At 39.9% G+C, this 15,182-nt stretch overlaps 1 protein-coding gene across 16 annotated transcripts in view; it reads left to right on the top strand.

The window, feature by feature from the left end:
• The window catches only part of col13a1 (collagen, type XIII, alpha 1), a 121,135-nt gene that overhangs the window by 22,689 nt on the left and 83,264 nt on the right, over positions 1-15,182 (top strand). For 12 of the 16 annotated variants that reach the window (XM_087982502.1, XM_087982504.1, XM_087982509.1 and 9 more), the window contains 7 exons: positions 79-114; positions 5,664-5,690; positions 6,849-6,875; positions 8,033-8,059; positions 8,170-8,196; positions 10,620-10,646; positions 11,650-11,676. In XM_087982502.1, the coding sequence (XP_087838628.1) occupies positions 79-114; positions 5,664-5,690; positions 6,849-6,875; positions 8,033-8,059; positions 8,170-8,196; positions 10,620-10,646; positions 11,650-11,676 (198 nt within the window). The remainder of the gene's footprint in view (positions 1-78; positions 115-5,663; positions 5,691-6,848; positions 6,876-8,032; positions 8,060-8,169; positions 8,197-10,619; positions 10,647-11,649; positions 11,677-15,182) is intronic. The other 4 variants (XM_087982510.1, XM_087982505.1, XM_087982513.1 and 1 more) reach the window with 3 other exon arrangements.

Below are 15,182 nucleotides of genomic sequence, written 5' to 3'. Positions count from 1 at the left end.
CAGCAATGTGTAACAAAATATTATGAAAGAAACTGGATTAACATTTTTCCTCCACTTGTGTCTTTATCTTCAATCTAGGGTCAGCCTGGAGCAAGAGGGTTTCCAGGATATCCGGTGTGTTAATGTTTAAGAAACATTTACTGTACTTGGATTCTCAATTGTTAATCATCCAGTAATATTTTAATAGTAACTTACAATAACCAGATTACTTTGGTTTATTTGTATGAATTGGACCAGCTTTCATGACAGAATGGCCATGCTGAGAGCAATTATCAAATTATTGATGCTGCTGCTGGTGTTTATTTGAGTTACAAGTTCCCAAGTGATCCAAGCTGTTCATCGTTTGTTCATACTGTTTGATCATTGCACTGATATTGCTGTAAATTCAGAAGCTTGCTCACAACACTTACATTTCCTGTGTTTTGGGTTCCGTCCTAATCAACTTCATTATGCATCTACACTAGACGCTCTGCAAGAAATATCCTCATCTAACACTCCTGTGAAGCATCTTGGGATATTTCTACTATGGTGAAGGCACTATATAAATGAAAGTTGCTGTGGTTAGAATCATCCTTTTTATTACTAGTGTATGGGGCTAGTGTGCAGCATCGACTTGTAAGGTGGATGACTGTGACTCTGCGCAGGTAACAGGGTAAAGAGTGGACTCAGCTGTGAATCAGCTCTTTCATCACGGTCCAGTCAACCCTCCTCCCTTTCAGCAGTGTAGATTGATTGAAATATCCATACATTAAGCATCACAACAAATAACTATAAAGCACTGATATTTTTGAGTGCTTTTGCATTAATGCCTTTGAAAGGTCAAACTTTTTTTTAATACCACAAGGACATGAAGGTCATTAACTTTTCCACCAGATCTTAGCAATGGTTGTCAAGTGCCTTTATACCTCCCTCAGAAATGTCCCAAAACACTTCACATGCAATGAGTTAATTTGGTGTGCTGCAGTGACTCTTGTTATTGCCATCAAGAAGCTGCAATGATTTTGGATATATAACGAGCTAAATGAATAGTTTTCTGGATGCAGGTTTGCTCACTGAGCTGTAAGGTTCATTTTCAGACATTGTCACCATACTAGGTAACCTCATCAGTGAGCCTGTGGATGAAGCACTGGTGACATGGCCCGCTTTCTATTTATGTATTTAGGTTTCCTTGGGTTGGTGACATCATTCCTGTGGTGATGTCATTTCCTGTTATTTTTCTCTGTCCATTGGAACACACATGGGATCTCCAATATTAAAGTTCTTAGCAGAGGCAGTAATGCAGAGACTCGAACAAACAACTCTGTCAACCATCCAACCCAAACTTTGTGTCCGCTACCTTTGTCATCGCAAAACAAAATAAATTAGAAGAAACCTTCAAGACCATCAATAATACCCTTATTGGCATAAAATTCACCAAAGAGGAGGAAAACAACAACAAACTGCCATTCCTAGATGTCACAGTAGAGCAAACAGTCAATAGGCAACTTGAGGATAGCAAATGTGGTTCCCTTGTTCAAAAAGGGGAGTAGGGATAGCCCTAGTAACTATAGGCCGGTGAGTCTCACTTCTGTTGTGGGCAAAGTCTTAGAGAGAATTGTAAGGGATAGGATTTATGCACATCTGGATAGGAATAATGTGATCAAGGATAGTCAGCATGGTTTTGTGAAGGGCAAGTCGTGCCTCACAAACCTTATTGAATTCTTTGAAAAGGTGACGAAGGAGGTTGATGAGGGGAAAGCGGTAGATGTGGTATATATGGATTTTAGTAAGGCGTTTGATAAGGTTCCCCATGGTAGGCTACTGCAGAAAATACGGAGATATGGCATTGAGGGTGAATTGGAGGTTTGGATTAGGAATTGGCTGGATGGAAGAAGACAGAGGGTAGTAGTTGATGGCAAAGTTTCTTCATGGAGTGCCGTCACTAGCGGTGTTCCGCAAGGATCTGTTTTGGGACCATTGCTGTTTGTCATTTTTATAAATGACCTGGAAGAGGGGTTAGAAGGTTGGGTGAGCAAGTTTGCGGATGATACGAAAGTCGGAGGAGTTGTTGACAGTGAGGAAGCATGTGGCAGGTTACAGCAGGATATAGAGAAGCTGCAGAGCTGGGCAGAAAGGTGGCAGATGGAATTCAATGTAGCTAAGTGCGAGGTGATTCACTTTGGGAAGAATAACAAAAAGATGGGGTACTGGGCTAATGGTCGGATACTTGGTAGTGTGGATGAACAGAGGGATCTTGGTGTCCATATACACAGATCTCTGAAAGTTGCCACCCAGGTAAATAGTGCGGTGAGGAAGGCATATGGCGTACTGGCTTTTATTGGTAGAGGAATTGAGTTCCGGAGTCCTGAGGTCATGATGCAGTTGTATAAGACTCTGGTACGGCCGCATCTGGAATATTGTGTGCAGTTTTGGTCGCCATACTATAGGAAGGATGTGGAGGCATTGGAACGGGTGCAGAGGAGGTTTACCAGGATGTTGCCTGGTATGGAGGGAAAATCGTATGAGGAAAGACTGAGGCACTTGGGGCTGTTTTCACTAGAGAAAAGAAGGTTTAGGGGTGACTTGATTGAGGTGTACAAGATGATTAGGGGGTTAGATAGGGTAGACAGTATGAACCTTTTCCCGCGTATGGAGTCGGGTATTACAAGGGGGCATAGCTTTAAATTAAGGGGGGGTAGATATAGGACTGATGTTAGGGGTAGGTTCTTCACTCAGCGAGTCGTTAGTTCATGGAATGCCCTGCCAGTAACAGTGGTGGACTCTCCCTCTTTATGGGCATTTAAGAGGGCATTGGATAGGTATATGGAGGATAGTGGGTTAGTGTAGTTTAGGTGGGCTTGGATCGGCGCAACATCGAGGGCCCAAGGGCCTGTACTGCGCTGTATTCTTCTATGTTCTATGTTCTATGTTCTATGTTCAAACCAGCATCTACGGAAAAACAACACATATGGACCAAATATTGAACTACAGAAGCAATCATCCCAACACCCACAAACGAAGCTGCATTAGAACATTATTTCAATGAGCCGTCACACACTGTAGCACAGAGGAACTATGCAGAGCAGAGGAAAATCACCGATACAGTGTACTCAAAATGAATGGGTACCCAATGAACACAGTCCGCCGATTTCTCAGCAACAAACCCAAACAAGCTGACAAAACACATCCAGAAATCCTAGCCACTCTCCCCTACATCAAAGACATCTCTGAAATGACTGCCAGACTACTCAGACCCCTTGGCATCATGGTAGCCCACAAACCGACCAACACACTAAAACAGCAGCTAATGAACTTGAAAAACCCTATACAGACAACAAGCAAAACTAATGTCATTTACAAAATACCTTGCATGAACTGTAACAAACACTACATTGGACAAACAGGCAGAAAACTAGCCACCAGGATACATGAACACCAATTAGCCACAAAACGACATGACCCACTCTCAATGGTATCCGTACATATGGATGAGGAAGGACACCACTTTGACTGGGACAACACATCCGTCTTAGGACAAGCCAAACAGAAACACGCATAAGAATTCCCAGAAGCATAGCATTCCAAACGGAACTCTATCAACAAACGCATTGACTTGGATTCCATTTACCACCCCCTGAGAAAAGAGCAGGAAATGACATTACCATAGGGAATGACCCCACCAAAGGAAATTACAACACCAACCTAAGGAAGCCCAAACACACAAATAGAAAGCGGCTACACCACCAGTGCTTCATCCAGAGGCTCACTGAAAATGTGACCTAGTGTGGTGACAATACGTCTAAAAATGAAACTTCCAGCTCAGCGAGCAAACCTACACCCAGAACCTCAACCTGAGCTACAAATCTTCTCAAAACTCACTGAATAGTTTTTTTTTTTTATTTTTGAGGCTATTCTTGAGGAATGGGGAAAAGACATGGTTTCTGACTGTTAGTGCCGAGCTCATTGGCTGACAATGAAACCTGTAATTTAAGTTCATTTGTGCAATCTGGTTATGGAAGAAATTAATAATACTTGCTGAAAGTGTGTGAACTCTTAAATGGAAGCTCTGTGGCTCTGCTGCAACTATTCTTTGACCTATAGTAACTTGACTCCAGAGCAATGAACAAGAAATATAAATTTTCCTAAAATTTATCGTAATTATAGGAATAGGAAGAAGCCAAGTAAAATGTAGAAAGTAAATAGACTAATGTTTAAGAGTCTTATATTCATGACATGCGAGATGATTTTCACATTCAAATCTTGGATGTTGAAGCATCAGTGAGGAGGAAGGCATAATTTTAAGGTGAAATATTTTGAGGGGATTTAAAGAAAACTTTTTTTCACTCAGGGTACGGGTGAGGGTGAAGGTAGCGGGACAGGAAACCTCACGACCTGTGAAATGCTCATAGATGAGCTATGAGTTGAGTGTTGGGCAGTGGGATGAGTCTAGGTAGGTTAATGCAGACATGATGGGCCAACAGGCCTCCTCTTGGCTGTATGACTCTATCTCAGACTTCAGGGAAAAGGTGAAAAATAACTAAGTGGATTTGTACTCAACCAAAAAGGGAGGAGTTTACTGATCTCTCTGCTCTAAGCTTTACTGCTTGTTCAGGCAAATAACACTCAGCATTTGTGAATTTATGAAAGATTTGAACCGTGTGTTGGGATAAATCGTTGAGAACATATCTTTTACTGTAGAGTTGTTGCCTCACTGGACTGGATTACAGTTCTGCATTAATAATGAACAGTTTGCAGCACAGACGGCTCAGTACAGCTTGTAAATCTTAGCCACTTGAGCTGGAGATATGAATGAAACTTGAAGCCAGCATATGAATCCTGATTTAGCTGCAGCCCAGACCCTGCAGCACACATGTATGTAACTATTTATATAAACCATGCATCCAACAAATGGCTAATCAGAGCGTAAGCAAGGGGATTAGTGAGGAAATAACGCGGTTTCCAAATGAACATCCTAGACACGCAGCAGGTGTAAGAGAGCAGTGAATTGCACAGTTGAATATCATTATAAGAATTCTGGGTACACTTTGGAACATCCATTTCTTGAAGTCATTTATGAAAAGATCTTGTAAATGCCTCTGATTTACATTTACCCTCTGAGAGATGCACAGCACTTCAAATACTGCTCCTGTGCATTAAATTTTACTCACACCTTCTGTGAAGGATTAAATGAGCAGGGATTGAGTGCAATTAAGTGCCTGAGCTTACACCAAACTGGGAAAATGATACTTTTTAACAGTGCATATTGTGAAAACTGATTTTACCATTTAACATATTGATTTCATGCTAGCTGTGTTTTTGCTCAGTTTGCCAAGCTGCTTTTGTATGTGTTTCTATTGATGGTAAACATATTGAATCAATATAACTGGGCAGGTTTGAGCGTGCTTTACACACTGCACTACCAGCTGATGGGAGCCATTTAAAACTGCACCTTAACAAAACTACTGGTTATTAAACAAGTCTGTAACAGAGCATTGTTGATCTCTGATTTCTGCTTTTGGTGTTCGTGCCACTAACTATTTCATTGCTGACTTTTCATTTAACTTTTCACTCATTGTCATGTTGATGTTTTCAGCGTTGAACATAATTTCCTATTCAAGTGATTTTTTTTAATAACCTGACATTGTTCGTTCATATTTTTATATTTATCAATATTTATTTTTAAGGGTCCGATAGGGTTGGATGGCAAATCTGTGAGTATTTTATGTAATTTTTAAATTTATTTACTATAGGATAATGTTGAACTACATACACTTCCTCTCTTGTGTCATGCCTCAGATCAAAGTGCCTCAAAATATTTATTATCCATTAATAAAGACAGAAAGTACTGGAGAATCTCAGCTGGCCCACAAATGTAGCTTTTTGTTTTTCTATTTTTGTTTCGGATTTCAGCATCCACAGTATTTTGCTTTTGTTTTATTCTGTTATTTGTTTTCACAATTAGTGACTTGCTAGGCCCCTTCAGAAAGAACTAAGGAAGTGAAATTTATCTTGGGCCATTGTGCAAATTTGTCAAAAGTACCATTATAATAAACGTCCTTTATAATAATGTAAGATTGTGTCATAACTGGAATCTGGTTTGCACTCCGCCTCATTTATTGCTCCCTTTTGTGCTACAGCCTTAGGCTGATTTCATAGCGTCCAAGTCAACTGCATAATGTGGGATGGGAGTTGTATGTACAAAGGGTTCACACTGGTAAAAGCAGTTGGGGTTTGCATGTTTCTTTCCTCCATCTCACAACCTGCCATAGCCATGTTTTAACTGTGCTGTTAGTCCTTTATCATGGCTTGATAGATCAGTTTGCCTTCTGTCTGAAATTCTCGCGCTGACAGTAGTCTGATCGTTGGACTAAGGTTTACTGCCGTGAACACTTACCTTTGGATGAATGTAACCGATAAGATCAGAACTACGGCTGTTCTGTGTCTGTTAACACCAAAGAAAATCTGATGGGCAGCAAACTGACATCAGTAAAGGTGTAAAATCCAATTGAGATCTGATCTCTTTGAATTTGTAATGATTTGGTATCCTGATTGGTTAAATAGGTTATTCTCCCTTTTCAATTTTTATTTGGAGAAAGGGCACTGCCATATTGGAGTAGTTGTTAAGTATCAGTTGACAAAAGATTATTAAAACTAGAAAACCATTGATTATGTGATTATAGGCAAAAAAAATGTAAAACGTAATGATACGAAAAGTTGAACAAGCAACATTTCTTTGTCCATTTTTTAAAATCCAAGTTTCATAAAGTGTTATGGGGTGGAGTAAAGAGTGAGGGTGGAAATAAATAAATGTACAAAGTAAATATTATAGCCATCCACTGCAGCTTTCAATTAAATTTCTTTCATTTCAGGGAAAACCTGGCCCTAAAGGTGACATGGTAAGATTGAAATCAAAAATGTGTATTTAAAAAAAACAAATTCAAATACTGCAAATACTACATCAGGATCATTAGCATCTGACAGTTAACATAGGGTAATGTATTGATATAGGAGAAAGTGAGGACTGCAGATGCTGGAGACCAGAGTTGAAAAATGTGGTGCTGGAAGGAGCAGGAGAATCGACATTTCGGGCATAAGCCCTTCTTCAGGAATCCCCGCTTCCCCGGCCCCCCAATGCCTTATCTTCACGATGGACATCCCGTCCCTATACACTTTCATCCCCCATCACGAAGGCCTCCAGGCCCTCCGCTTCTTCATCTCCCACCGACCCAACCAGTACCCTTCCACTGACACCCTCCTTCGACTGACTGAACTGGTCCTCACTCTTAACAACTTATCCTTCCAATCCTCCCACTTCCTCCAAACCAAAGGAGTAGCCATGGGCACCCGCATGGGCCCCAGCTATGCCTGCCTCTTCGTCAGATATGTGGAATAGTCCATCTTGCGCAGCTACACTGGCACCACCCCCCACCTTTTCCTCCACTACAGCGATGATTGTATTGGCGCTACCTCGTGCTCCCACGAGGAGGTTGAACAGTTCATCCACTTCACTAATATCTTCCACCCCGACCTCAAATTAACCTGGACCGTCTCAGACCCCTCCCTCCCCTTCCTAGACCTCTCCATTTCCATCTCGGGCGACCTACTCAACACAGACAAAAAAAGATTGGACCAAGTTAACAGCCCTGTTTGGGAATTCCTTCTATGAAGTCTAGTTGGCTGACCTCATTACAGTCACTATACCATGATCTCATTAAATGGAGGAATCTTATGGCAGTTTCCACTCTCCAACCCCACCCCCCACCACCCACCTCAGCCATCCATCTTCACCCCCACCCCCTTCACCCTCTGCCCATTCCCCCTGCCCCTCCCCTCGGTGTAAAATCCTATGCTTTTTGTAGTAAAATTTCCAATTACCCCATTTATCCCAAATGGTAATGTCTGGTTATGAGTAGCACTCCCAGGATTCCAACCTGTAAGCTCTTCACTTCCTGCATGTTCTATGGAAAAAGACTCTTAATTATTTGGAGTAAAATTCCACAAACCCATTCTTTGCCAGCTCTGACATTTGTTTTTTGCTGTTGTTCTTCCAAAGGGAGTGCCTGGACCGAAAGGTGACAAGGTGAGTGTGCTTTGCAGAATAAAACCCTCTGCAAACTGATCAGCTTCATGACTAACAAAGTGTGGGTGAATTCCTGAATGTTATCTAACTATTCCTATTCATTTCCAAAGGGAAACCATGGGCAAAAAGGAGAGAAGGTGAGTTGTGATTCTAATCTAAATCCATATTGAATAATGAAACATAGAAACATAGAAATAGGAACATCAGTCGGCCATTCAGTCCATTAATCCACATTGCCCTTCAACATGATCATGGCTGATTCCCTTTTTTTAATTAATTCATCAAATGTGGGCATCACTGGCTGAGCTAACATTTACTGCCCAATCCCAATTACCAAGGGTACAGTTAAAACCAACCATATTGCTGTGCATTTGGAGTCACATACAAACCAGTCTGGGTAAGCTTGACAGATTTCCTTACCTAGTTATTAAGACTGTCCCATTTAGGCTTCTGGACTTAAGGAAGGATGCAAAAACATTGGAGGCGGTTCAGAGGAGGCTTACTGGATTGATTCATGGAATGAGGGGTTTGTCTTATGAAGAAAGGTTAGACAGACTGCACTTTATTTGCTGGAGTGGGGGTTGACTTGATTGAATTGTGTAAGATCCTGAATAATCTTGACAATTTGGATGTGGAAAGGGTGTTTCCTCTTATGGGTCAGTCCAGAACTAGGGAGCACCTTATTTAAAATCAGGGGTCAGCCTTTTAGGATCGAGATGGGCGAATGTTTTTCTCTCTGAACTGTGCTACTTTGGATGTCTGTTCCTCAGGAGGCAGAAGGTGGGATCATTGAACATGTTTGGGGCAGATCTGGAGCAATTATTGTTCAGGAGGAGAATTGAGAGTTATCAGTGTAAATGGTAATGTGAAATTTGGCCATGATCTTATAGAATTGCAGAGGGGGTTCTGGGCCCTGAATAGCCTACCATTGTTTATTGTCTTTGTACACTTGCTCATATGTAAGCTTTCAGTTTGGTGAAAGCTGGACCTCAATAGTCTTTAAACACAGACTGAATCTTTAAAACAATTCCTTGCAGAAATCCGAGTTCAGCTGGGTGACCAAGGCAAGGCACAAACAGTGTTGGTGTTGTCCCAGTCTCGCCTCATCTAGTGAGAGTGGGTCATGTGTTTTTGTGGCTAATTGATGTTCAGAAAACTAGCCACCAGGATACATGAACATTAAGCAACCACAAAACGACATGACCTTCTCTCACTAGTATCCTCACATGCAGATGAGGCAGGATACCACTTCGACTGGGACAACACATCCATCCTAGGCCAAGCCAGAGACACGGACAAGAACTTCTAGAAGCATGGCATTCTAACCGTAATTCTATCAACAAACACATTAACTTAGATCCCATTTACCATCCTCTGAGAAAAGGAACCGGAAATGACATCACCACAAGAAATGATGACACCACAGGAAATTACATCACCAATCCAAAGAAACCTAAACACACAAATAGAAAGCGGGTCATGCCACCAGTGCTTCATCCGGAGGCTCATTGATGATGTTATCTAGTACCGTAGTGAAATGTCTGAAAACAAACCTTCCAGCTTAGTGAGTGAACCTACATCCATTAATGGGACATCTGCACAGTCTTTGGAAAACCATGAGAAGCTGCATGGGGAAGGGGATGATAAAGCTTAGAATTATGCGGTACGTTTTGAATTACCGTAATTACATTTGAGGGTAATCATTGGTTTTCTAAGCTGGCTATACACATGCACACAACAAAGTTCTACAGTTATCAATGAATTGGATGAATAGTGAATGTACCTTTTGGAGATGTCAGTTGAAGCCTAAATACTGGCCACGATACTGGAAGAGGAACAACCCTGTTTTGTTCCAAATTGTATCATTCTAATCCAAAGAATTTCTCTTTATTTACTCTGTCAAACCATTTAAGATTTTGAATATTGTTATCAAATACCTTTATCTTCTCTGTTTTAAGATGACCTTCTCCATGACATAAATATATTTGCGCTATCTGTAGCTTAACTTACATATGCATCAAGAAGTTGATGCAGTCCGAATTACTGAGAAAAGATGTTGTACATTGGAACTCTGCACTGGTACTGACTCCAAGATATTTACCTGGTTCTGAATGTATTCATTGCAATCTATTTAATGTTATTCTATTTATCATTGGTTATTATGAGTAGCTTCCTGGTGAACCTTGACATTCTTGTCTGGTCGTACGGAACTTCCATATCGCTGAATGAGGACAGGAAGTTGGTTTTTCGTCTTGAGCTCCTGAAATGGTGTCCCTTTTATCCAGTCTGTTTCGTGTTTCCATGTTCTTGAGTGCAAGTCAAAAACTTTCAACTTCCTTTCTCTGTTCAATGATGTTTCTTGTCCTTCCTAATGCAAAAATGATTTTAAAAAGTATGATTTCTGAAAACGTTACATTTTTGGCCAAATTTCTTATCACTGTTAATAAGCATTTGATTGTTTAGATTTTGACACCTACACTGAATTTTTAAAGAATATATCTGCTTTGTTTTGGCAAATAACAACAGCATTTTAACACCACACACTGTGTTTGTTGTACAGGGTCTGAATGGTCCAAAGGGTGAAAAGGTAAGTGTGAATTATTTTTGCCTACATTATTAAGCTTGTATCAACTTTATACATGTTCCAAAATGTCCAGAACAGAGCAACATCGTGATTCACTACTTTCGACAGCTACTCCCTCCACCACCGTTGCTCAATCATAGTGGTGTGTACTATCTACAAGATGCACTGCAGAAATTTTCCAAGGCTCCTTAGGCAGTACCTTCCAAACCTATGACCACAATCATCTCAAAGGATAAGGACAGCAGATACAGAGGAACATCATCCCTTGCAAATTCCCCTCCAAGCCACGCATCATCCTGACTTGGAAATATAATATCATTCTTTCAGAGTCACTGGGTTGAAGTCCTGGAAGTTCCCTCCCTAACAACATTGTTTACACCAAATGGACTTCAGTGGTTTGAAAAGGCGGCTCTCCAGGGCCAATAGGGATTGGCAATAAATGCTGGCCCAGCCAGTGACACCCAAATCCCTTGAGTGAATGTTTAAAATCGCTGCTTATGTAACTGGTTAGTTTTCAAATTTGGGTGAAAATATAAAGTGAACTTTGAACTTTAGCAAGGCTGTAAGATGAGATAAAAGATCAGTAAGCTCAATAATGACTTCAAGGCACAGGAATTATCTGGCGAGGAGTGTGACAGGTGGACAAATGTTTGCAGCTGATCCACAAACTATCATTTATCATTGAGAGCATGCTTGTAGTTTCGAACAGTTGAAAACTTAGAATACTCTTTCACTATACTTCTGTAAAACTGATTCCTAAAACTTAAGTCTAATTGAAGAGCCTGACGCCAGGCCCTGAGATTTAAAAATTACTTCTTGTGGAGCAAGATCCTTGAAAGCCTGATCCATGGAACCTGCAGTAAATGGAAGGATTACGGAATTTATGATTATGTCTAGATTGTTCTGAGACCACACTGTAAAATGTTAATCTTTTCACCAATACTTTAGAGGTAAAAGATAAACAATATATTCACATTTTGAATGTGATTCAACTTTCATTTTCTAGGGTCAACGTGGAGATTCTGCACTCACTGTACGTATTCTGTCTCACAAACATTTACTTATGTATTTAAGTAGATATAAAGAACTGTTTATAATCCTGTTCCTTTTTTTGACTTTCCATAAGATTGATTGATAACTAATATAAAGAACTGAAAATTCAAGGTCCAAGAAATACCAATTTCTACATTTTAAATTTTTCTATTTACAGTCAAGGATAAAATTAGAAATGTTTCAATCCATTCAGTTTACTTCTGTTCTTTCATAAATGATTAACTTTTATGAAATACTTGCCGTGTGCTTACTGTTAATATTCAAATGCTAAAGCTATTGTCTGACTTTCAATTTATCCAATTTTTTGGAAATGCAGGACTAATCTGTGACTGATGGTTACTTGTTGATAGTAGCTTCCTCTGATGAACTTGCTAATGACATGAAACCTCAGAACTCTGCTTTTCCACACATTGGTGATTGATTTGTCAATGGTTCAGACATTGAAACCATTAGACAGAATCTAGTGCTTGCACACTTTGAAATGATTTGTCATGATTTAGAAAAAACATGTTTTGTATTCCTGCTGATTTTCGTTTTCTCTAATGTAAGTAAACAGGGGACAGCCATACTTCCTAATTAATCATCCATTCACATCCACGGATCTCAAGGTTTCTGGAAGATCACTCTCCAATGGCTCATTAATTTAGTATTTTCCTGGGACAGATTTCATGTCAAACGCATGTTATAGGAAATATCTTGTCATTACAGTGGAGTTTGTTTGGGACATTTCACTCCACTCAAAGGGAATTTTTTTTTTGCATAGTCATGGTTTGATCGTGTTACATTTACAATTCAGGTTAGAAAAAAATTTATTTGGCTTGTATATAAACAAAGTGTTGGAGAAAGTCAGGAGGTCTGGAGGAGAGAGAAACAGAGTTAATATTTCAAGTCCAATATGGCATTTTCAGAACCTAGAGACAGGAAATTGGCTTTTCGTCTTGCACTTTTGAAATGCCAGATCTGCTGAATTTCTCCAGCACTTTCTGTTTTTGAGATGTCCAGAATTCACAATACTTCTGTAGGTTTGATTTTCTCAGTGCTTTTTATAATCCCATTTCAGGCTCTGTCCCCTTCTCCCTATCAATGCTTTGCTCCATGACTACCTCACCATAGCTTCTCGCTCCTTGTTGATTTGAATATCGGCAAGGTTTATTGGTATCTTAGGGATATCTGCAGCCCAGCAATAAAATGTGGCTTTCGAAAAAGATGATGGCTGTACTTAGAATTGATTCATCAATGAAGGAATTGATTAACTGGAGCTGAAGATATGTGAAGCTGTTTTCATGCCTATCCTGTATCTGTAGCTTGTAGCAGTTGACCTTGTGCAGGGAGCCAGACAGGGACTCAGTAGGCCTGCTACACGACAATCATATTCAATTTAGGAGCTGAATAGGATTGAATTTTCCAGATAGCATGAAGTGTGGGGTAGTCATGTTCAGTCTTCCAGTAGTCCCCATTTATCAGACTGGTGGAAATATGCTTGGGGAATTCACTTTATTACTAACCCACAGATTTACATAATCTGCTGACTGTCAGTTGATGAGAGTTCAGCTTCAGCCTCCTTGACCCTGTAATCTGGAATCTCTGTGTAAACTAAACCAATCACATAGATTTGTGTTCAAGAAGCAAGAGCAACTTATACAACAAATTGCTGTAAAATAAATTGGTATTAGGGCTTTGTGATTTCTTGGGTTCTTAACAAAATTGGCAAACAGAGTTTGCATTGAAACATGCTACAAGTAACCACCTTGGAGATGTCCAGCTACACATTCCTTCTCGACCCTTTTCTCATTTTTTCTAAACTTTCCTTTGTTTTCATTGTAAGTAATTAATCATGGGCTTTCTGCAGAAGCCACAGAGGTGAAAATACAACCTAAATATTTCAATTTTTTGTGATATAAGCGACAGAGTCCATTTACATAAGTTGTCAGAACATAACTTCCAGTATTTGAATGCAAGTCATTTAAGAGTCATCACAGAGGCTAACCCAAAATACTGCTCTCTGTGGAAAGCAACATGAAGGATATGTTGATAACAGAGGAATTAAATCACATCTCATGACCCCGCACTGACTTATGACTGAGACATGTGGAAAATAGTCTCAACTGACCCCAGACCACAACACAAACCATTTTGAAATGTTAGTCCGTGGCATGTCTGGCTGATTTGATAACAGAAATGGCTAAGTCTCTGCTCAGAGTGGTACTTTATTGCCCTTTTATGCTTCAAAGTAGTTGTAAAAGCACTTGCAGTTCAGTTTGTTTGTTGCAAAGTTCTCATGGGATGATTTAGAGCCCTGTGTTTTTTCTCCGTCATGCCTAAGGATGCCATCAATTGCAACAGCCTTAATTCTCACTCCCATTGTATTAAGGGCTTCTAGAGAGAAAAAAACTGCTTTCAGGGCTTATTGTGGATAAAGATCTAAAGAAATCATGTTTAAAAGTTACTGTTGCATAACTAAATGGATCTTAATGATTCAAATTCCAATATTTATCATCTTTCAGATCTTTGGAGTCATTGCCAAGAGAAAAGGCAGTGAAATCTTCCCTGCCTTCTATTGTAGCAAAGTGAACATAAACCAAGACCATAGAGAATTGACCAAGAGAACCAACATTTTCTTGAATTCACTGGGAATAATTGCGAGTTGAGTGAACTTGCCCTATTGTCCATAAATAATCAAATTTAAGTGACTATCCTCATTTTAAAACTTGAATGATGCCTCCAGAATATCTGCTGGAAGGGCCAGTATTTAGACTCCACTTTAGCTTCACATTTACACCAAAGATGTGACCATACTCTCGCCCAAAATGAAAGAAGCTCTATTATTATAACTAAGGGTCACTGCTTCAAAATAATGGGTCACCCATTTGAGACAGAAACAAGATTTTTTCCACACGGAGTGTATCGCACCTTTGGAACTCGTTTCCTCAAAATATTTTTAAGGTAGAATGATGGATAGCTTCTTGATGAGCCAGAGGGTGAAAGGTTCCCCGGGGAAGGGTAGGTGAGAATGTGGAATACGGTTGGTTTTGCTATAACGCGTGTTCCTTCAGTGCAAATTGGCAAAAATGCAATAGAAGAATTTAGACCATTATTTGTAGAATGCGAACTTTCCTTACCTGTATTGGCTATAACATCATCCTGGTCCCATTGGTTTAAATGGTTTTGCTATAACGTGATTTTCTTATAACGCGGGATCACTCAGGAGCAGAACAATCATGTTATATCAAAACAGACTGTAATTGGGTCAGCCATGAATTGAGTTTGAGAGCAGGCATGATGGGCTGTGTCCTATCCCACTCCTAGTGTCTGTATCCATTTGTTTCTGATCTGGACCACAATGTAAAGTAACCTTCAGCAAAATCCTGTGTAATTCCTGTTTTGCATGGCACCATTATCTTTTCGTTTGAGCTTTCCTCTAAACTTCAGTTGAAATTACTTTGTGGATGCAATTCTGTATGATTAAAGTGAGCAGCAGATTTTGTA

This window comes from Chiloscyllium plagiosum, unplaced genomic scaffold (assembly GCF_037043375.1).
Source record: "Chiloscyllium plagiosum isolate Xiang-an unplaced genomic scaffold, Cpla_swu_hap1 HiC_scaffold_43, whole genome shotgun sequence".
Lineage (NCBI taxonomy): Eukaryota > Metazoa > Chordata > Chondrichthyes > Orectolobiformes > Hemiscylliidae > Chiloscyllium > Chiloscyllium plagiosum.
This window is presented reverse-complemented; position numbering and strand designations above follow the sequence as displayed.